Below are 24,214 nucleotides of genomic sequence, written 5' to 3'. Positions count from 1 at the left end.
ATGCAGAGGGAGAGGATAGGGAAGATCAACTTCATTTATTGTCCTTTCTCCGGCAGTTTCAACAATCAAACATTTTAAACTTTTGAAACACATTTTATTTTTCTTCCAAAAACTACCTTTCCCTTAAACTTAAGTCTTTTCTGTAGTCCATTACGACCCAGTCACGTGTTCCTACACCTTCCTGTTCCTTCCTTCTTCCTCTTCTTTGAATGCTCTAAACTGCACTCTGCCTCACCACTGAACTGTCAACTTGTAGAACCATGGATAACTTGATCTATCGCTGATCTGTACTGCTCCCACTCGCTCGGATAGTCTTATCTGTAAATCTCTCAGACTGCACTTGCACTAGAATGCCTCAATTGTTTTCTGGTCATCTCCTATTAAGATACAAGAATGCATTAGGGCGGGGATACACGTACCCTATTGTTCATTGGAAGAAACAATCGTTAATGCAATCGTAACACAAACATTACCACTCTCCCGTGTATCCTAGGCGGGAAAGTAATGCTTGCCTCCTTGTCTTTAATAGAATCAAGACTCCCTGCTCTATTATCAGGGGTAATCTTCAGTCTATGTCGGAGGCAAGCATTATGCTTGTTCAAAGCTACTCATTACAGTCACTGCCATTGATTGCACAGGCTTAAAGTAAAACATTCTAAAAGTATTGTTGCTGGCCCAGTCGGCTACTTGCAGAATATCTTGCAGCTTTGCTCCCTGCGCGAGCACTTTAGAAGCCATTGCACCTCTCAATGAGTGCGCCCCAAACTTCAACATATCTATGCCTGCTAGCTGCATCACCTCTCGTAGCCATCTGGCTATGTTGGCTGATGCTAATGCTTTATGCGGTTTCCTGCGCGCTATTAGTAACTGTGTGGTTGCTGTTGCTCGCATTTCTTCTGTCCTATTCTCGTATTCCCTTATGCGTGCTGATACGCACCACTTGGGGTGCTCATGTAGATAGCAGTACAATATTGCGGCGGAACCCGTCATTGTACTCGGCACTAGCGTGAAGGTGACCCCTTTGGGTCCGTATATCTTTCTGTTAACATATAAGGCTTTAACGTCTGCCACTCTTCTGCATGCTATCAGGCAGAGTAACATGGCACTTTCCCCAACAGCTGCTTCAGGGATAGGTGCTTGTTTTCCGGCCAACTGGCCAGAAGCCGCAGCACCACCGTCACATCCCAAAAGTGACTATACTTTGGTTCTCGGGGTTTCCTGAACCGGACTCCTTTGATGAGTCTGATCACTGCAACGTTCTCTCCCACTGGTATCCCGTCGATGGGCAGATGCCCAGCCGAGATGGCAGATCTGTATACACCTATGGTCCTAAATGCCTTCCCTTCCTGCAAGAGCTCTGCTACGAAGTTCAGTATTGCCACTAAAGGGGCAGAAACGGGATGAAGATTTCTCCCTTTGCACCATCATGGCCATCTATTCCAAGCTGCGTCGTAGCTCTGCCTAGTGGATGGGGCCCAATATTCAGCAATAAGTCATGCAGCTTGCTTTGAAATGCCCGGGAGCACCCAACGTCTCTGGCTATCTTGCACGCCATCAGCGGTAGACTCCCTCTCACTCTCAGAGGATGAAATGACCCAATTGGGTCCGTGAGCAGGTGTTCTTCTGCTGGTTGTATCCCCGGAAAGTCTGTCAGTAGTTCCAACAGTGATGGGAACTATACCTGAGACTTCCACAGTAGGGCCACTATGATGATGTTCGCTGCTTTCCTGCGAGCCTTCGCTAATACTCTGCTCATCATCACGGATGGAGGAAAAGCATAATGCATGTTCCCTCTCCAGTCCTGGAGGAAGACGTCTGCTCCCTGCACTGTCGGGTCGAACCTCCAACTGAAATTCTTGATTTTCTGCGTGTTTAATCTGGAGGCGAATAGGTCTGTGTAGACTGGGCCCACAGCTTCTCTATTCACTGAAATACTCCTACATCTAGTTTCCAGTCGCTGGAATCGGACAAGTGTCTGGTGTTCAGGTCTGCCACTACATTGAATGCTCCAGGGAGAAACTCTGCTGTCACTGACATCCCTGACTGCAGGCAGTAATGGCAGAAATCTTTGGCAAGTTCTGCTAGAAGCCTGGACTTCGTTCCCCCTAGATGGTTGATGTATCTAACTGCTGAGATGTTATCCATTTTCAGCAAAATACAAGAGTTCACTTTGCCTTTCATGAACGCTTTAATCGTGAAGGATCCCGCTAACAGCTCCAGGCAATTTATGTGCAGCTGGAGTTCCTCTTAGCTCCATCTGTCTCTCGTTTCTAACTCTCCGCAAGGGGCTCCCCAATCTGCTCTTTGGCATCTAACTCTATTATTAGGTTGGGCTGGTCGCCGAATATGGCCTTCCCATTCCAGGCGTCCATATTCTGGAGCCACCACACTAGTTCTGTTTTGGATTCACCTTCGAGGGGTACTGTTTGATGGTATTTTAGCCCCTGTTGTAGATGTCTTATCTTTAGTCTTTGCAGGGCTCGATAGTGCAGAGTACCCGGAAATATTGCTTGGATCGATGCTGCTAGAAGCCCCACTATCCTCCCTATCCTTCTTAGTGATACTACACTTTTGTCTAGGCAGCTCCTGATCACTCTTTCTATATCTCTCACTTTCCTGGCTGGTAACTCTAATGTGGCTGTCCTGGTGTATGATGAACCCGAGGAAGATCTATGCACCTCGTCGGGGTCATGTCTGACTTCTCTATATTTACCAGAAATCCGAGAGATGAGAGGAGGTTTGTGACCCATTTCGTCAGATAGAGCAGGGTCTCCTTGTCGTCTGCCATCAATAGGATGTCGTCTAGGTATAGTATATAATCATACGGATCCCTTTCTCCGTAATTGCTGCTGCTATCAGTCTCATGATCTTCATGAAGGCCCACGGCGCGGAGGCTAGACCAAAATGCATTGTCGTGAATTTCCAGAATTGTGCATCCCACGTGAATGCTAGAAAGGGGCGGGCACTGCTCGTGCGCTGGAATCATGAGGTATGCTTCCTTCCGGTCTATCCTTGTCAGCCAGTCCCTTTGCCTTAGTGTGTCTCACAGCTGATGGATTCCTTCCATCTTCAAGTAGTAGTATACTATGCAGCTGTTTAGCTCTCTTAGGTTTATTATGGGTCTGACCTTCTCTTTCCTGTGTACTAGGAACATGTTGCTGACAAACTTCAGTGTCTGGGTGTATATCTCTATAGCAGCCTTCTGTGCTAAGTGCTGCAGCTCGCTTTCTAGACTCTTTCTCTCTACTAACACCATATGTATCGGGGGGAATATTTGTCTGGTGTGTTGTATGCGTGAATTCTAGCATTAGTCCTTTGACTGTCTACCGCACCCAGGCGTCGCTGCAATGCGCATGCCAGTTCTGTCAGCATTGCTGCATCCTCCCCCCTACTGGTGGGTATGCGCCTTGTCTCACCTGTGGGGAAGCTCTGTCCTTTTCCCGATCCTCTCGTTCTGCGGCCTCGCAGAAATCTCCCTCTCACGGGTAAGAATGTGACTTGCTGCCTATTGTACCAGTAATGGGCTCAGCTCGTTTGAGCTCTTCTCGCATAATGCTCGCCTCCGGTCTTGACATAGAATTCTTCAACCAACATCAACAACTAAACACGGAAGCAAGCAATACCCTTTGGACATCAAAGCATCTACTGAGGTGGATGTGTTCAGCTTTTGGGACAGATAATGCATATTTCTCCGGTAACCCAGGTACATTTTTACATTACATGCATGTCTCCTGCGTCTGGAGCATTTGTGGAGACAACTTCAATTAAAATGTGGCACCAAATGCAATAGAAAATTCACTTGGACAGACACACACTCAATGCGCAATCACTCTCCCCCCAAACACCACAGGGAGAAGCGTGCATGCAGCCTGCATAACATATAAACACATAGACATTAAAGAAACAAAGTCAACAGAGGCGGCCAATCCTTTCCATGCAGGCCGAAGAGTGGCAAAGGTACGCATTCTCAAGGTCGAGGCGCAGGAGGAGGAAAGGGAGGTCTCTGAACACAACGAATCAGAGCATTTAAGCACACTGAAAGGAAGCAGTAACCATTGTAAAACAGTTGACCTTATGCACATAAAGGGACAACTCTAACCTGTCTCTCAGTTATCACCTCAGCAGGGGAAAAAGTGCAGAGCACCTACTTCCACATCTGGTTCCCTCAGATACAGAGAGCACAATGATACACCTAATGGGCAACATGTTAGCTATTTCAGCAATATACTAATACCCCTGGCAAAGCATAATCGCACCCAATGGGATGAAATGAGTAACCTCATACAGTAGATACCTGAGGTGATAAAAGCTAGAGCCCGGACAATTGTAAACGAGTGTCGACAAACAGGACATGCCACCATCAAGATCAGGGCATAGGTTGCAGAAACAGCAGGAAGACAGGCAGCAAGAGTAGCAGCAATGAAAATGTAGCATGGCTCAAAGTCACAGGGTTCAGACCTGAAACCAAGGCAACCTTAATCTACAAGCCAGTTCATGTTGATCTTCTATTCTGAAGACAAGGCCCTGTAAAGGGCTAAAACATATCAGGATGCTCTAAAGCCCCCGGAAACACTAGCAGGCCACATCTTCCATAAAAGAGGCTGACAGAGTGGCAGAAGATGGTATCAACAGCAAACCCCTTCATAGCAACAACATGTTCAGGAACAAAGAAACTAAAATAACAGACCATGTTAAGTATGAAAACTGGGGCAAAGAAACCTTTATTAGATACGGTGATCTTATAAGAAAAGGTCATTGCCCCTCGAAATCAGGATGTCCAATCCACAGAGACAAGTATGTAGATAAATGTGCATTCAGAGAGAGACGAATGAGAAGGACCGAGAGAACTACGTACATCAGCTCGGGGAGGCCTTGAGCTACGTCAACCTTGGCAGAGATGGAAGCCCGCGAGTTTCAAACTTGCTTAACTTTGCAATACAATACAGCAAAGATATGGCAAACCCGAAGCACGAGAGAACGGAAGGCCAGGAGCCAATAGAAGATGGTGGTGGGACCACAGATGGGAATCCGAGATGGACAACAGGTCCAAGCAACATCGCCGATACCACCGGCACGAAGAAGCTGTAGGGTGTACGGTCATGCAACAGAGGACCGGGACATTGTGAAGAGACAGGAAACTCCAAGGAGAGCGATGCCCAAGAAGAAACACTGTTGGCGGTCCATGAACAGAAAAAGAATCTCCTAGGTATAAGGCTCCTGAAGACGTTCTCCTAGTGCAACCAATGCAATGGGGAGAACGAGAGGCCTGGGAGGACCCAAAGTGATCATTAAACCGTACAGTTAACTCGTCCCAGTGTAAAGTATGAAAATGATTTAAACTTGAAACAAATGAAGTACCAGTGTTGTAACTTTGTAAGCTTGAAGAGGAAGCAAGATATGTAAAAGAGCTTAGAGAAAGTAGGCGATTGAACCTTATATCAAGTAAAGTCCAACAAAGCTCAGTTCACTTTCACGAATACACTGAAAACCACAGAACAGAAAGGAAAACTAATAAGAGAAACCCAAGAGGGATATCCATAGAGAAGGGAAAACCCAATAACCCAATTAAGGAACTGAAGAGTTTTATCCAAGAAGTCACGAGAGACTATTTGCGGATTACATACTAAAAAGACTGGTACTAGAAGTACCCTCAGGAGAAGGGAGTCATACTCCAGACCCAAGTTAGTTTTCATAGTGATAGGGTCAGCAATGGATAGTTTTGGACAGCGGACATATTTGTTTTGAACATTCACAACTGACTGACGAGCACCTTAGTTAATAACATAGGCAGGGACCACCCATAATGATAGGGAAAGATATAATTTATCCCTTTACTTTAATAAAACATTTTGTCACCATGTTCTCAGTGAGTCCATGTCCTATTTCTAACTCACCACAGATGACACGCAAACAAGACCCAACTCTCAGGGAAAAGCAGCACTCCGTAATCTGTTTTCATCAGTACACCTAACACCACGGACACATACTGCATGCTAATCTATGCATGTCATGTGAATCTAAACAGATTTGCAAGCCCCAGAAGACAAACGTTGTTTACTAACTGTTTTTATGGTGCTTATATATGTTTGGAATCACATGTGCTCACCTAAACTCCCTATGGTGTAGAACAAAAAACAAATTCTTTAGTAGTACTACACAGCACTTGTGCAAGTGCATTATCAGTGCTCTCAAATAAGTAGACGGAAAACAAACAATCTGAAGATGTAGGCACAAAGAGGCATTGTGGTTGGTTACCCATCTGTACACCAAGAGAGGGATAATCTGACAGGAACTCCCCTGTCGATGTCCATTCTTACTTTCAAAGAAAACAACTATAATATCTGGATTAACAAGTAGTTGGTGAAATATCGGTAGCGTGTAATTCTAAACAGGAACAAACACCAAAAAGATGGTTACTGAGTAAGCAAAGCTTGTCATTTTAAAAACAAATGAAAGTATTTTTGAATGTTTTCATAAAAAATGCAATGTGCAAAGGCATTTTATGACACTTACCTTTCTTTATAATGCATTGGGTAAAAGTGATGATGGCAGACATAAAGTGAACCAAAGGTGAGAATGCAGGTGGGGGGCGAGTGGGGAAGGGAGGTGTAAAGAACCAAGGATCAATGTGAGCCTGAGAGGACAGGGTGCAGGGGGTACAAGGGAAGACTATCTCAGTTAACCCTGAGGGATAGGGGTCAGATTGTTGAGAGGTAGGAGTGTTTTCCTCTGTAAATTAAAAACAATGTTGCACTTTTTTCACAACACCCATCTTTATGGCAGTTACTTTCAGGAAAATTATTTTCAGGCAAATACTTGTGGGAAAATGAGGCAATGCCTTAGTGTCCAATCTGTCCCATAACCTACTCTGCTCTTCCCCTGACTTTTTTTCAGAGGAACAGGCATGTCAGGTCATCTCTCTATTTCAATACATTGCATTTCACCCCCAAACAGCACTATCGGCACATCCTTCTGAGTAACAACCATGTGTATTTTTTTGTTTTTACAGTTGGAAGAAATGTATTCCACCGTTTGCAAACGTGGGAAGAAAAAGCCACAAGACCCTGCACCATTGGCTGAAGAGAACATTGCCCCAGAAGGGGCCTCACACACCCCAGCAGTAGAGATCCAGTCTATTAGCCCTCCGGGGAATGGCCTACCTCATCATGATATGAACAGAGAGTGGGTCAGGCTCAGATGCCCTGACCCATTTGTGGAAGAGCCAGCCTATGAGACCATCGACATGCCGTGGGTCAAGGAGGACAGAGAAGGCAGGGCTGAGAGGAAATGCCTCAATGAGAACCTGTATGAAAGCATCAATGAAGCCAGGGAAGCCCAACCCTCTGGAAGTGCCAGGACCATAAAGACAAACAATGAATTTGAGGTATACCTCACAGGCCTATAGCTGTGCACCATGTCTCTTCTCCTACAGCTGGAAACATGGCCCCTGTAGATGTGCACCATGGATCTGACGATGCTTACTGTGGCCTATGCAGACATTCACTATATTTTGAACCCCTCAGATATGTACCGTGACCCCTGCAGAGAGGAACGTTCGCCCTTCCAAATATTTACCCTACTCACACCTGTTTGTGTCCTTGCACGCATGCACCCTGTACACACTGCTCACTTGTATTTTACCTCCTACTCTAAGCCTCATCTTGGTACTATTCAGTCTGATTCAATCACTGGGGAATGTAAGGGCCTCAATGACATGACATGCATTAGCCCAGAGACCTCAGCAGAGCCCAAGGGGTGAACATGACAAAGAAGAAAGTGGGGGATCTTGGGACCCAGAATATACTCAGACAGAGCCCTACACGGGTTTCAGAGGCAGTAGTTTGTTTGGGAATCTCTGCTCCATCCCAGACCACCTTTAATTCCTGCTCCTTCCAAGTACAAGGAGGCTTGTCATCTTTATACAGGTAGATATTCGCTTTCAGTTGTGGCTTTCCTTTTAAAGAATGGATTTACGGTTTGAAGAGAAGTCTGATGCCACAGTAGTACCTGAGGTTGTGCCAGTATTGCTTGTAAAGAAGTGTGTTTGCCCCATGAATCACTTTCTCTTTTGAAGACAGAAAGGTTGCCCAGATCGGGAAAAAGTTGCATGGACAAATACGGACGAAGTGATCAGTGACCCGTCTGAACCGGGGTATTTCTAGCCCTCTTCTGTTCACTTTCCGCCTCTAACTCCCTCTTACTCCTCTCCCTGATCTTAGGTCTCCCTACTCTCTGCACCCCTTTGCTCTTCTTCCCCCTCGTGCTCATCTTCCTCCTTCCTACTTTGACCTCCCACCCCCTCCAATGTTGCCATTTCTACTCTCCGACCCTCTACTGTCACCTCCTATTCCCTCTGGTCCTCCCTTTTCTCCTCTCCCACCTTGTACTCTTTCTCCTTCATGCGCTTCCTCTTATTCCTAGTTCTATCACTTCCATCTTCTCCCCTACTCTCTCCATCATCCTACATTTTCCCTCCACAACTCCTCCCTCTCCCTTCCTCCTGTCACTACCGTTCTCTTTCTTTCTCCCCCTTTAGTACTCTCACTCCCCCTTTCACCCTTTCTCCTATTATCACTCTTACCCTACTCTCTTTCACCCCCTTCATTCTACCATCTACCAAGAGGTAATAACCTCTTTCACTGGCCCCCTACTGCCACTCACTCTCACATACACTCTCACAACCAAAGCCTCACTCTTTCAACTAGGTACCATTCTATTTCGCACACCGTGCCTCACCTGCACCCTTATCCAAAATTCCTACTGCTTTTCTTCCTTAACAGGCTGAGGGTTGTTAAACTGGAAGTTGTCAGCTTTATACTTTGGCCTGCTGGACGTATTAAGTCTAGCAGAATACCCTGGTGTTGGTAGTTCTGAAAATAAGCAAAGAGAACTAGGGCTAGCATGGAAAGCCCATGGCATTGGGTGATCAAAAGTGGTTCCGAACAGTACATCAATTCCAGGTACATTCGGGGAGCCGTGGGGTTAGGCACCGGGCCCCTTCCAACTCCCTCACCACACCTCTGGGGTAGGATAGGCTCTGGCATTAACCCTGGATCCCTCATACATGAGGGTTTAAGGGGTCCCTATTCCCCCTTGACCATTTCAAGCCCCTGTCCCCATAACATTCCTCCACCCCTTATTCTGAGTCCCCCCTCCTTTCATCCTTGGTTAACTTTTTTGGAGTATTGAGACAAAGGTCAATGTCAACCTGTTTTTTCTGCCCTATCTTCATTGGTGAAGGCATAGGGCTCTGGTGTCAGGAACCATTTTAGGATTCTGGGGTTGGTCTCTTTGTTGGGACCATCCAGACCAGGGGTGCATAATATCTTACTAATTTGAACATTCTCCCTGTTAGGTGGCATCTTAGGCCATGCACGTCTCACTCGACTGACAGACGTTCGAGTTCAGTGATGGAGTGGTTCCCCACTCTGGGAAACATCCTTCTTCCATGATAGGTGGATCTGTCTCTCTTCCCTATCCACCTGAGAGAGGGCTGCTCCCAGCCCTCCCATATGCAAGGAAATAACAGATAGGAGTCACTTTTCAAACAATTCAAACTTGCCTGTACCCTGTTTAAATGCCATACTAGCATTGCTCGTCTCATGCCTCCTCCAAAATAATGGATTAGTAAAATATGTTCACTAATGGACTCCAGGGAGCTTTAGAAACGTATGCTAATAGTTCCCTTGTTTAATTGTGTACTTTGCAGTACAATCCCCCATGACCTGTAACTATTTACCGGCTGATATGCAGTCCATGTCTTTAATTTCTGCTTTCTGACATCAACTTAGAGCACTTCTCTTTTCAGCCTCTAACTGAGGTTACCATCACCAAGACACCTACTCCAGGTCTTGGGCGCTTCATACATGCAGTTACTCAATCTGGTACAGGTCATTCTAACAAAACAAGTAACAAAGAGATACCCTCTGTGCAGGACTCTGAAGGCCAAGACAGCACCACCCACGGTCGGACTGGGACAAGAAATAGGCCGGGTCACCCAAAAAAGTGGGCCACCCTTCGCTGCGTGACCCTTGACCTCTGATGACATCACCGGAAGTGATGTCATTTGACCCCACCCCAAAGTGACATCCCGGGAAGCCATGAAACACGACCTTTCACCCCTCGACAAAACAGGAAGTGGCATCAAATAGCATTGTTCCTAAATACACAAAATTACTGTGAATCCAAGCAGACGTCCAAGGCCAAATGATAATATGTTATTGTATAGCACTTACGCTGAAGCTCTTTTTTATAGAACAAATATGCATACAATATCACCCAACTCATTTATCGACCTAAGAAGGAGGAAATTCTTTTTGACAAAAAAAAGACACATTCTTTTTTTTTCCATTTTAATTTTTCCAAACCGGCCCAGGCATAGCAAGAAACCGGCCCCCACTCCCCAGAGATGATTTCGGCCCAGCCACGGGCCGAAAAGCCGATGGGACGATCCGGCCCTGGCACCACCACTCCATCAATGATTCAGTGTGTGTTCACGGTAGGGTCCAGATCATGTGGGTGGATTGATGGGGGGCTTCTCCCAACTTCACCTCAGAGGTCTCTATGGCCAGCCTGAGTGGTAGTGACGCGCTGCTCTTATTTTAAGGATTAGTCACATGTGGTGCTGAGAGACTCTCTTAGATGAAACAAAATGCCACGTCATCCTATAGGAGGACACAGTAGAGCAGCCCTCACCTAGTGGCAGTCACCATTTAGCCCATACAGTAATTCGCCCAGGATTCTAAGAGGGCAGAGCGTTTTCCACGTTTAAAAGACAATAAACACACAGTTAGAGGAAAAAGAGTTACCTTGGAGGAAGAAAACACCATATTTAACAAAAAAGAACTGAATATGGCAGAGCTTGCCTCGAAACAGCAGGGTGTTGCACCTAACATAGGAGTTCTAGGTCGACCATTGAAAAACGTTAGACTCCAGCCATCAACGAGTGGGGAGCACCACATACTCCAGATGATACAGCCAAGCCAACACTCACCTATTGGAAGGAACCACATATTCACTGTGAAAAGAACCAATCCAGACTAGAGGAAAGAACCACTCCAGCCCACATCAAGTGTAAGGAGTGTGAGGAACCTGAGGGCGTCCTCACTCCTTCTCCCCCTTTTTCATCCTCTCAGGTGGCCAGGGAAAGGCCATCGCTCTTGGATCCTGACCCTGGGGGTGGATATGCGAGGGAGGATCACATGGGTGGAGGAGACTTGGGGAGTGGGGAGAGAACATCCTTAGGTGAGACATGGTATTCCCCATTTCCTTTTCATAATGAATCCTCTATCCCTCAGGCCATTTTATTGTCAGCCCTTTCCCTGTTCTTCTCAACTAGGAAGACATCTTCATTTTGTTGAGACAAACACATATCAGCCTCATTTTGTTAACACATACATATATCGACATATGCAATGTACGGAGCGTGGAGGAGAACAACAAGAGCAAGACCGGACTACTGTTCTAATGATGAGCGGTCTAGTCTTTTCTGGATTAATCTTGGTGGCAAGAACTTTAAAACCCAACATCCTTTAGTAAATGGAGTCAGCTGCAAAGGCAGAGTCAGCTGTGAAGGCAGAGTCCACTGTGGAAGCAGCGGCATCTGTGGAAAAAGCCGGGTGCAGGCAGCATCCGTGTGGCAGCCGGACCGCTCGAGACCCAAAAAGGAATGCAGAGTTTATGCAGCGGGAAGCGGAGCTCGAAGACGCAGGAGGCTGGTGGCAGACCGAAGGAAGGAGACCGGTGTGACCGAGCGCAGTGGTCGAGCAAATCCCAAGCTGTAGGAGGAGCATCGTTGGGTGCACGGAGCCACAGAGAGGCGCTAGGAGCACCATCAAGGTACTGCACGGGAAGGAGGAAACCTCTGGTGGTCGAGGACCTCGCAACGAAGCTGTAAGCTCTGACCGGTGAGTGAATCAAGATAGGGGAACACTGGGTTGGCAGGTAAATATGTAACGCAAGTAAAACACATTGGGCCTCATTACAACTGTTGCGGTAAGGCAACAAAGGTGCCAGTAGTGCTACCGGCGCTGTTGTTGCCATGCCGCAACATTACGAGTTTGCTCGCTGGGGCTGCTCTGCATGCATGCTGCACCCGCGAGCATACCAGGATGGTAGCAACGGTACCGTTATTAACCATCCTCCCCATTCCCATTGAGCCCTATGACGGCACAAATGGGAATGGGGACGTACCGGCTCTGGGTCCTGCGAAAGGTAATTACCGGGCCCTCCAAGGTCGGAATGGCCCGGTAAGTCCCCTTTTGCGGGATCCGGACCTGAGTTTAAGGGCATGGTTATATGGCTACCTCCAAACTCGTAATGAAGCCCATTGATTCAAGTGGGACTAAGCATTTCTATGAATGCCGAACAAAGTGAAGTAATTAGAAACACATTTGAATACTGAGCCGAGTGAAACCAAGTTTTGAGAAATCTTGAACATTAAACTGAGTGAAAGAAAGTTTGGGAATCTGGCTAAATACAGTGAACTGCAATATATGAGAAAACAGGCATGGGCAAACGCCAAAAGGAGAATTAAAGGAACTGCGTGTTATCAATACACATTGGCAAAAGCTAGGATAATTTAAGAAAGTACAACAGGTGCATTGTAATCAACCAAAGCCACCAGGCTGTGTCTGGTGAGTGTGACACAGGTGGAGAAATCACAGAGCACTGTCAAGCTGACACATTGGCCTACTGTTGATGGAAAAGCAGCAAGGAAGGGATACTGATTGCGTGACCTATAATGGGTGGACCATGTGGTCCGACAACTGTGCCTAGGCCGAGAGCACCCCTGTATAGAAAGGCTACTTAAAACACCCATGAAGAAGATTATGTTTGTAATTCAACACACTGTGATGTAACCTTTGAAGTTAAGAAACTGAGCTGCGTATGTGAACTGGTGAAAAGTATGAATACCATAAGAGCTGGGAAGTGTCCCAAGGAATTGTGTTGTTTTGAAAAGCTGGAATATTAGAACTCTTGGGGAAGGGAACCCCTATATCCTGTGAACTGCTTTGAACTTGGGGAAGGAAAAAGCTGATTACAAGCCAAGATCTGGAAGAAGCTCTGAACTTTACTTTGAACACTATTCATTTTGATGCTGGCATCCCTACACATTGTATACAGTTAGACGTGAGGGCAAGTATAGGTTTTGGACACAGACAGGCATTTGTTTTGGACTTCCTGACATAGACTATCCTTAGTTTTCTTTAGGTAGGGAAATCCCACCTTAGCATAGGGCAAGTTAGGCCTTAATCCATTCTATATTTTGAGTTAATAAAACTTTGAAGACAAAGCTTGATTCTGTCTGTGTCTCCTTCGTGATGCCTTCACAGGCACCACATATCCTGGATGAAGCAAACACTGCGGCCCTTACTTGGTGGGAGTCATTGCGCATACCAGTCACTGAGTTGGCCAGATCTTTAAGAGAGTAGGGCATTTTCCATATTTAGAAGGCATTACACATATTTAGAGGGCAAATAGGGCCTTTAAGAGGACAAACCTTAGCAAAATTGGACATTAGGGCACATTGTGCCTTAAGAGGACAGGGTGCTGTGCCTTGCATAGTGATTGGTTTATCACTGTCAGATGAAACATCCACTTCAAGCTCCAGCCATCAAAATGTAGCGATACCCCAGACGATACAACCAATCCAGCTCTAAATTACTGGAAAGAACCATATATCCATAGGGGAAACCACCACTTCAGCCCTCAGCAGAAAACACCATGTATGATACAGAAAAAAACATTCCAGCCCACCTCTAATGGAAGACACCACATATTCTAGATAAAACAACCACACCAGCTCTCACCCAGTGGGCTGCACCACATGTCCCAGAGGAAACAATTACTCCATCACTCACCACATATTCCAGACAATGGGCCTCATTCCAAGTCGGGCAGTCCGGTAAAAACATGCTGATATTCGCGGATACCAGCACTTTACTGGACTGCCCGACTACGGGTTTTCCGATGGGGCACTTTGGCTAACCTCCAGGTAAAAGCTGGAGGTAAGGCAAGCGTCCTACCAGCAAACAAAGTCCTCATTATTGCCTCCGGCACTCGTAATCCGGCGGACCGAGTTCCGGAAACAATAACAGCCTTTGCTGGAATCCTGGCGGGTTTACCGCCAGGATACCGGCAAGGTTGTAATGAGGCCCAATGATCTGCCCAGAATTTTAAGAAGGCAGTGGGCCTCATGAGGAATTAAGCAGAGCGGGATAAATGCAGCGGTAATACTATTACTGCTGCATTACCGATCCGCCCAATCGCGAATTTGGGGGAACCTAGGAGCATTCACCTCCAGCTATAAGCTGGAGGTGAATGTGTTGACTTTCTGCCCATTTTGGGACAATTACTGTGGCACAATTACTGCCCCAGTAATTGCGCCGAAAATGCCCCATTGAGTCCCATGGACTCAAAATAAATGGGGATTTACCCCACCACTGCAACGTGAGATCTGGCGCTAACAGCGCCGGACCAAGTTGCAGTAACGCAAGTTGCGTTGGGCGGTATCCCGGTGCATTTACCGCTGGCATACCACCCAACTTGTAAGGACCCCAGTGTGTTTTCAACTTTTAGAAGACAATAAACAAACACTTTGAGGGCAAAGAGGTGCTTTTGTAAGAAAAAACACAAGCGAACAAAACTGGACACAATAGAGTACAGCTTACCTTAAAAGGGCGGGTGCTGTGCCCTGCGTAGGATATCTAGGTATATCACTGCCAGACTAAACAGCCACTTCAAGCTCCAGCCATCATCTTGTGGGAGGCCCCATATACACCAGAAGAAAGAACCACTCCAACTCTCACCTTCTTGGAAGAACCACATATCGACAATGGAAACAACCACTCCAGCCGTGACGTATTACAAAGCACCATGTATACTGAAGGAAAAAACATCTACCGCCTTCATCTCGTATAACTGGCCAAAGATCCTGTATGAAACAAAGGATGGGCCATCTCACCGCATTTTTTGCAACATTTTTATCTTGGGGAGAAACCCTGCATATTCACTGTTAAGCCCCCAGATAGATAGATAGATACTTTATTTCGGTTTTCACCATTTACGTCGAATAAACTACGGTAGAATTAATAATTAAAAAGTCACCCTTGACCTCAGATACAATACAATATAGTTCAGAGTACAAAAAGAGGCATGCTAAAATATACAATAAAAATTGCTAAAAACTTAAAGTTTCCTAAACATATGTTTAAAAACATCAATAATATACCCAGACAAATCATTAGTGAAGCAAGCATCAACACAGGACAGAACAAAATTAGTAGCATCAATGACATGTCTAATATATTAACCTTAACATGTCTCCTCAGCAATGGACGTCTAAGATCTAAAAAATTTCTACAAATAAATACAAAATGAATTAGATCCTCATCGGCTCCACTTCCGCAGGTACATAACTTTGTATTAAACAACCACGTCATCCGAGCCCTGGGTGGCAAAACATTCAAACGCACTATTGCAATGATACGTCTTTGGAATGAGCGAAGTGCACTTAGCGAGAAATACTCACAGTAAATGCGACAAGCCCTCCAAGTGAGCTTAAGTTTTCCATACTATTTGACGCCAAGTCAAATTCTTTCCTTCTGGCTTTCATAGACAATTGTCGTTTTGTAATCCAGCCTCCCCTTAATTCATCAAAGGCAATTCCCCATTTTTTGTACAAGATGGAACACTTCTTAAACCAAGGGTAAATAACATACGTTACTGCATTTGCTAGTTCTACCATCACATTCGCAATATTAGGGTTCACCACTGGGACAGAGTGTAGATCCTGAGCTGCTGGACAACACGCATAGAAGATTTCTCAGGCAAATGTGTAAAATGCGATCTAAAGAAGTGCAACTCATACTTTCCCATATCTCACTGCCACACAATATGGTGGAATAAATATTAGCCTCAAGCACCTGAAAGCATTTCTCAAATCGAAACCCACCGAATTCTTGATAAAATCTCCTGATACCTCCCAGACCAGCCCTTAAATGGTTTTCTACTGATGCTAAGTGTGCAGACCACAAGCAATTGCTTGAGAACGTGACTCCCAAGTAGCAATATGAATCAGCCACAGTTAGCTTCACTTTGTCTATACAACAGTTATAGTTATTTTTCTTTACACAAAAACAACAATCTTGATTTTATTTTCTTCAGATTTAGTTTTAGACTGTTGTCTTTAAAATAATCTGATGCATATTTATGGCAACTGGCAAGTCCCTCTGCGGTCAGATCTAGTAATATATCATCATCTGCATAACGAAGAGTAGGGTACATTACCCCATTCAGAGACAGAGGAAAAAGGCCTGGCAGATGAGGGGTAGACATACAATCTGATAAAAAGAAAATAAACAAAAGAGAGCCAGTATTCAACCCTGGTGCACACCTTTATTGGCGGAGAACACACTAGTAGGACCACCTCTAGGATTATCTCTTATAGAGGCACTGGTATCAGAGTAGAGACGGATAATCAATTGTAATAGAGAGACAGGAACTCCCAATCTCTGGAGTTTGTTCCAGAGAAGAGAGTGATGAATAGAGTCAAATGCTTTAGCTGGATCCAAGAAACCTGCATATACCACACCCCTCCTAATCTTCACATATTTATCTAAAATGGTTGAGAGCACAAAGACATGGTCAGATGTCAAGAATCCCTTTCTAAATCTGGCCTGATAGATTGGAAGTATGTTATTTTCCTCAGCCCAAGTCTCTAACCTGACCAACAGACAGTTCATATAGATTTTTGAAATGCTTTCTAATAATGATATGGGGCAGTAGCAGTGAGGATCCAGCCTCAAGCCCTTTTTAAAAATAGGTTTAATTAAACTCAGAGACCAAGAACAGGGAATAGTCATTGACACAGCAATTGATTTTAAAAGTTCTAATAGAACCGGTAGCCACCATTCTGGGAACCACTTATATACTTCTGGTATAATACCATCCAGACCTGGTGCCTTGCCGGTCTTAGTCCCAATGATAGCACGCTCCAATTCATTGCGGGAGAAAGTAAGACCTGTATCCACATTTGCCAGCGGGGTAGATATTATACAATCTTCAAACATAATCGCCTCAAAGTGCTGCATCCATTGACGGTCTGATATCGGACAAACAATATCCTGAATATCATCCGAGAATCCACAAGACACTAGATTCCAAAAACCTTTTGCATCTCTATCTCATATAGATGCTTCCGTCTTTCCCACTGGGAATTATAAAACAGTTTTCTCTTTAGCCTCAAGATTTTTTTATAATCACACTTAGCCATGTCCCTTGTCCCAGCTGTGCTATTTTGTGTTCTAGATAATAACCACAAGGCAACCTTAGCTCTATGACACTCCACGTCAAACCATGGAGCATCATTCCTTAGACCTAACTGCCTCCCTGAATGATCAGCTAACCTAGAGTTGCCAGAATGCCTGCACCTTTCGGAAATAAAAGTCACCAATTTCTCACTTCCTAATACATTGGCCACTGGATCCTCTGCAGATATCTGTGACAAAAAATTACCTCTTGCTAGCTGTGCATTATCCAGAAGTTCTGCCCATTTTTCTTTAGATAATCTTCTAGAATAGTGGTCTGAGGACAAATTGTCACCTATAAAGATGGACTTTGGACCAGGGAATGACGACTCCATATTTCACCCAAGAATTAAAGGATCGTGATCACTTTCCGGACAGGGATATACCTCAATGTGTTTCACCCTTCAAAAAGAGTAACACTCAGCAAGACAATAGTCAATTAGAGAGTTACTGTCGACTCGACTAGAAGTAGAATTAGGGGGCTCATCACCCGTAGCCCTCCCAGCAACTCCCACAACTGCACTCACTATGCCATTAAAATATATCCCCTCAACCCCACCAAAAATGCAATACAATTGCTTTTTGTCAAATGCGGTGAAATGGCCGCTGTGAGTTGGACGGGTACACACTTCAGTCCTCACTAAATGGGAATCATCAGGTATACCAGATGAATCAACTTCTTTAGGTCCCAGCTCTCTCCTACTGGAAGGCACCACATATCCCAGAGGAAACAACCACTCTGGCTCTCCCCTGGTGCAATGCACCACATAACTCTGAGAAGATAACCATTGCAGCTCCCACATGCTAGAAGTCACCACATATTATGGAGCCAGAGGAAACAGCCACTTTAGCTCTTAATCATTGGGAAGCTCTGTAAAAAAATCACAAATAATGAAATTTGTGCCCTTTACGATTATTTCCTGAAAACAAACACACCAGGCTTTTTTTTAAAGAAGATTTGTATTAAGTCTGGGGACTGGAACCTTTGGCTCTCCAGATGTTTTGGTTTGGACTACAGCTCCCATCAGCCCTAGCCAGGATAGTTACTGGTGAGAGATCATGGGAGTTGTCGTCCAAAACGTCTAGCGAGCCAAAGGTTGCATACCCCAGTTAAGTACTGGCCAGTAACCTTTACAGATTAGTAAAGGGCTAAGCCCTGCAATTACCATACATTACCATTTGTGACGAATCCAGGGAATGGGTCCCTTCTTCCCAAGTAGGGAGCCACCCCCTTTGGGACTAGGGAGGTGAGCCTGCTCGCAATACCCTCCTTAGGGGACAGTGCAAGCAGAATCCCATTGGGGTCGAGCGCCATCTGGGGACAAGGAATGCCCAAGTAAGTATTTAATTCCACTTCCATTAACTATAAAGTCCTAAGTGTTTGTTATTTATATGGGAAATGAGCAGGGCAAACATGTACAGGGCCCTTTTTAAAATGGATGGCTTGGTTCCTGATCAGTTTTTTTTCTGCCATTTTTTAGAAATCAGAACTATTGGAAACCTCCTGTCCCTTCCAAGGAGGGACTTAAATACACTTGGAAGTCAACAGAGCAGAAGCGAATCAGCCGTAGAGCGAGGAATGCAGGTTTGCACAGACGTGCCCAGGAGGGAACCTCTCCCTCATGGGAGAAGCAGAACTGTCGAGCCACGCAGTTGGCGTGGTGGGTTCAGACACAAAGCAGCCCGCAGAACACTGCTGCTTTGACGTAAGCGGAAATCCTGATGAGCCAGGGACCACAGAGAAAGGAAGCGAAACCACACAAAAGAGACGTACCTGCATCCTGCTTCCCTCACACAGCAAACCTGGAAGCGAAGAACCGATGTGAGGAAGCCAACCACGTAGACCAGAGGCAGGTTGACAACATGGGACTGCACTGGCCAGAGAGACCGCGCCATTACCGAACATCACTGCTGGAGAAAAGGTACATGGCATAACATGGGGAGTGGGTGGAGGGCAGTGAGACCACAACAAAGCCCATGCAGGGCTCAGAATATGAGTATGCCATGGGACGGGGAAGGAAAAGAAAAGCAAAGCTTGGTTAGAGAAACATATAGCCCCCACAGGGCTGACAAACTGAAAACCAGAGCAGCGTGAAGCAGGCCAGAAGCCCGCACAAGGCTGATAAACCGAAGACTCTACAAGGGGGTCAGAGAATCCATGACCAGAACAGGGACCAAGCAGGCCCACGCCGGGCTGAGAATCCAAAGACCCCAGAAGGGGTGAGAGAAACCAGACCAAAGTTCAGCTCCGCAGGTCCGTAGCCTACCAGAGGCTGAAAATTAAAATATCCAATCAAGCATAAGGTAAAAATGTTGTTCTGTGAAATTTCACTGATGCAGATCAGAAGAACCTGTGACATGTAAAAAGGTGGATACATCCTAGGAGATAAACTAGAGACTGTTTGGACTGGCGGATAAGGCTGCCGTTTGCCGAAGAGGAGCTAAGGGATATTTCTTTTATTTGTTGGAACTATCAATTCAAGATCTGGAAAGGACTTTGGGAACTTTTTGGTGGAGGTCAGAAAGCCAGGCACCACAGATTTATCCCAGGAGGAGAGTAATCCTATTTTAAGATAAAGATTAACTTGTCTTCTTTTCTTTTCATAATGGTAGGACAGACGTTTGGATAGCATAGAGTTTTGACAGAGGACAGTCTTTATTTATAAGACTTCCTGATGAACATCTATTTTTTATTTTAAAGAGTAAGGGACGCCATCATAGAGTTAGGGTTTAGAGGAGTGAGGAGGGATGGGGAATGCTGCCAACCCCTCCTACGAAATTCATGACACGGAAGAAGGCCAAGAAACATCGCAATCACCCATTCTATTTCGGACGAATCCCCAACGGACCGATGGTTGACAAGTATGTCGAAAGGTACCCCCTCAGCCAGCCCTACAGAGCAGGTGTGGTACAAATTTACCCCAGAGAGGATGAGGAGCCCCAGGCTACAACTAAAGACACCTCAATCGACAGTGTTGATTAAAGCGCCAAGAAGCCATGTTGCTGACGTTGTTAGAGACACCATGACTTTGCAGCTTTAGACATGAAGCACACATCCCATCCGCACTCGGGGACTTAAACACACACTCGAATACATGCGTGCAGTTCTATAGTTTGAGGACAGACACATATACATACTGTCATTGCTTTTATTATTTTTGCCATTAGACAAACGCAGCAACGCAGAAAAAGCAAACAACAACAGATCCTGAGCAAAGCTTGCAGATGCTTACATGCGAATAACCTTATGGAACTGCAGGAGCACCTATGAGACCTGACAGAACCAAGTGTGACCAACCTATGGAGAATGTAGTATAGCATGGACACTGTAGACACTGCATTATAATGGTTTAGGAAAATTACAGAAGACCACAGGCCTCTCAACAAGAGCTGAGCTGAGCTGAATTCAGGCTGGACAAAGAGCAAATGTGTGAGACAGGACCCAGTACCAAGGCCACAAGATACGGATGACATTCCATTCCCTGAATGACAAAAACACCAGCTGCAGTACATACGAATAATTCCTCATAATTCAGAGCTGCACAGGTCAAAATCATGGTCTCCGAACATGCGACCCGGCCGACGCAGACAATGAACAGCGACCAGCATTGGGAAAGGGAGCCGATCTCAGGCTACCAGACAGAAGACTGCAACAAAGATGATACAAGGTGAGACAAGTGTTGCACCAAGCAAAAGACTGCTCTTATAGACTAAGGTGGTACACACAAGCTAAAACGCAGACACATAGTCCTTCTTATTACCTTGAAAAGGTACACCAAGAGCTGAGAACCTTTGCAGATCCCAGGCCTGGGGACATCAGCTCTAGCCAACCACAGTTCGGTATCTTCGGGGTGAGTAGCAACGGGCAAGAACCAATGGCAAGACCCTCACACTGCAACATTGTTACAGATAGTGACTTGGGAATGGATCGGGCCAGCCACCTGACACGAGAGAGCCAGTACAATAACACGTGTAGGTGATAATATGGGTAATTAGGCTCCTGACGGCCAATACCACACGTCGATAGGTTTTTGGAACGAGGCCTAAGTAGTGAAGGAGCAGTGACGTAATTTTGTATCAAAACTGGCTTGCGAACCAGGAAACAGACACAGATTTCTTCTGTCCCTGTGCTGTTCCCTCTTTGGTTTTGTCTGTAATAAACCACAGTTTGAACTTGCCGTTCACTGTGTCCTCTATTTGTCCTGTGGAAGGTGTTGGGCCTTCCGAGGGTCTGCAACCTCCTAGTGGCCCTCTAGCATACCTGGGAGTTTTTCCTAACAGGAGGCTTTCATTATTCTTTAAATAAATAAACAATAATGTTCAAACATGTCCTCTGGTCAGTCTCCAATATCTGACTTACCAGACATCACGTAGTGAGGAATTCCCCATCACTGACTATTGCAAGAGAGGCATTCCTAACATGTTTGATGAAGGACTTGGCTCGGGGAGTGCATTCATTAACATTCACCTTATATCCGGTACATACCTAGCCCATTCTGAACTATCTAATTGTACCTGTAATTTTGTATCTGAAGACATCTGTTTTCTTCTGCATCTATCCACCTTTGCTTTCTATACCACAGGGTCACCACCATTTCCCAGCCGCCCAAATCAATATCTATCTCTACAGGCTATACAAGAATTCTGTATTTTAGGTTTCAGCTGCCTTATTTCTAGGTTGCACAAATGTCCATGATTCAAGTGCATGAGAAACCTCCACACGATTGTGTAAAAAGACAATATGGGATACCACATTCATGGCTACAGGCACTGCCAATCTGAGGAAACTATTCTATGCCTTTCCTAGCAGGAAGAACCACATACCTCAGAGGAAGCAGCCATTCTATATCTTTCCTAGTGTAAGGCACCACATATCCCAGAGGAAGCGAATAATGGATCCCATGCCAGTAGTAGGACACCACATCTCTAAGACACATCCACTTGATGTCACCACTTGCCCTTACCATATACCATTGCCCCAGGGTGTATCTGAGTCAATTAACTCGTAGCTACTGTTGGACCACACTAATCTGTCACGGGCCTCTTCAATTCAACCAGCTCTGCCTTTGTTGGGGAATTGGGGGTGGGGATTAGGTATCGCAAGAGGCATCCCAATTGTGACGATGTATTAGAAAAAACAGGACACGCAATTTCCTCACCAATGATGCACTCCAAAAATGATATGGACCAACACATGGACACTAGGGTTTCCCCACCCATATAGTGCACCTCACAACAAGCAACATCAATCAAGCACAGGAACGGCCACGCGGCTGCGTTGATGAAATTCATCTAGAGGCACACATCAGCTGTAACTCGAAGACAATTGACTTTGTACCACTGTGTGTTTTCTAAATTGATTAAAGTATTTATAAAGACTGAGTTGGCACAAATTGATGAGTTGTAGCTTGTAACGCCAACGGAAAGGCTTCATTCTATAGTCCAGATAAATGGGTTGGTAGGTTTGAGGGCAAATTATATAGAATAGTTTTGCTGAGTCTATATAATTGCAATAAAGGGGATGTACGGTAATGTAAGTGGTCTTGTGTGGTGCCCTTCTGCCAATAAGGTTGGCATTGCTGCACATCGCCCTGCAAGAGTAAAAGGGCAAGGTGGCAGAACATAAACATGAAAGAATCAACTGAAGCTGAATGAAAGGTCCTACATAATTGTAACTCAGTGCCCTTGCCAAAAATGATGACATCACACAATATTTAATTATTGAGATCATTGAGGCATCTATGCTCATGTTGAAAAGGGAAGCGGTTTAGGAAGCTACCTAGTAAAACACTATTAACATCACTCTGAGCCACGCATTCTTCTGTAAGGGCACAACAATGGACATTCACGGTGCAGTGGTAGGCCCTTTGGAACACTGTCCTTGTCATTCTCAGTTCATGTTTAAGCCCTATGAGACATTGTCCCAGTCACACTATATTTAAGGTACACCATCTCTCTGGAAGGGCCCACAATGACGCTCTTCAAGTTAAATTTGTGTATGTCCTAAATGCCTTCACTCTCAATAGGGATATGCTTCTTGTTTCCCTTCCTCCCTCTCTTTCCAGTCCACTGAAAAGCGTGACATGTCGTGGTTAATGTACTGCATGCCACTCAGTCTGTGGGACCATCAACCAGAAAACTATTTCCTGAACCTGTTGTGGGTACTTGTGTGGTCTGTCATCCCCCAAACTGAAATCCGGAATACTGAGAAGCATACAGCTTCAAATAAAGTATTGAAAATAGACCCTAGCTGAAAGTAGGTATGAGATCACTAAAAGAGATAGCAAAATACAAACCTGAGAAACTGCTTGTTATATTGCTGGGAATGTGCATTATTTGTTTAGTTGTTTGTGCTAGCAAGGCCGAACGAGGAGAAGGCGGCCGAGGGAACTTAATAAAATGTTGTGGTCCTATTATTTTCTTGTGTGTTTTATATGCCCCCATACAGTATGTCACAAAGGACACTTCATTTAAGGTATGTAGAGCCGAGGTGAAATGGACAGACCAGTGCCTGACCAGTACGACTCCAAGTAGATTGTCTATTACTCACATGTCTTCTCTTCCTAGTCCTTTCTCATTACTAATGAAAGCCACCTGCCTACCCACAAACATTAATTGCCAAAAAACCTCCTAAATGAAATCTTTTTTCTTTTACATTCTCCTCATCCCACTCTTCCAGAAGGTACAAAATAAAAGCTGTCAGTACTCAGTCCTGTTGCCATTCAGGCAGACATTTTCCTATGAGGAAGCCTGCTGGGCTTGTCACCTCCCCTCTTGTGATACCTATGATATTAGTGGATCCAGCCACCCCTGCCTGCTTTAGCAGCAGTTGAACATGGAATTACCAGACAACACCTTGGTGAGTAAGCTGGAGCCCGGACCGCGTGCTGGTACAACCCCCGCCC

At 45.3% G+C, this 24,214-nt stretch overlaps 1 protein-coding gene across 1 annotated transcript in view; it reads left to right on the top strand.

Annotated features, from left to right (window-relative positions):
* The window catches only part of LIME1 (Lck interacting transmembrane adaptor 1), a 278,786-nt gene extending 255,061 nt beyond the window's left edge, over positions 1–23,725 (top strand). The window contains exon 6 of the mRNA XM_069650879.1: positions 7,010–23,725. Coding sequence (XP_069506980.1) covers positions 7,010–7,405 — 396 coding nt within the window. The 3' untranslated portion in view covers positions 7,406–23,725. The remainder of the gene's footprint in view (positions 1–7,009) is intronic.
* The last annotated feature ends 489 nt before the right edge of the window (positions 23,726–24,214 follow it).

This window comes from Ambystoma mexicanum, chromosome 3p (assembly GCF_040938575.1).
Source record: "Ambystoma mexicanum isolate Mex_15411 chromosome 3p, UKY_AmexF1_1, whole genome shotgun sequence".
Classification (NCBI taxonomy): Eukaryota; Metazoa; Chordata; class Amphibia; order Caudata; family Ambystomatidae; genus Ambystoma; species Ambystoma mexicanum.
The sequence above is the reverse complement of the archived record's forward strand: the minus strand, read 5'-3'. Positions and strand labels throughout refer to the sequence as shown.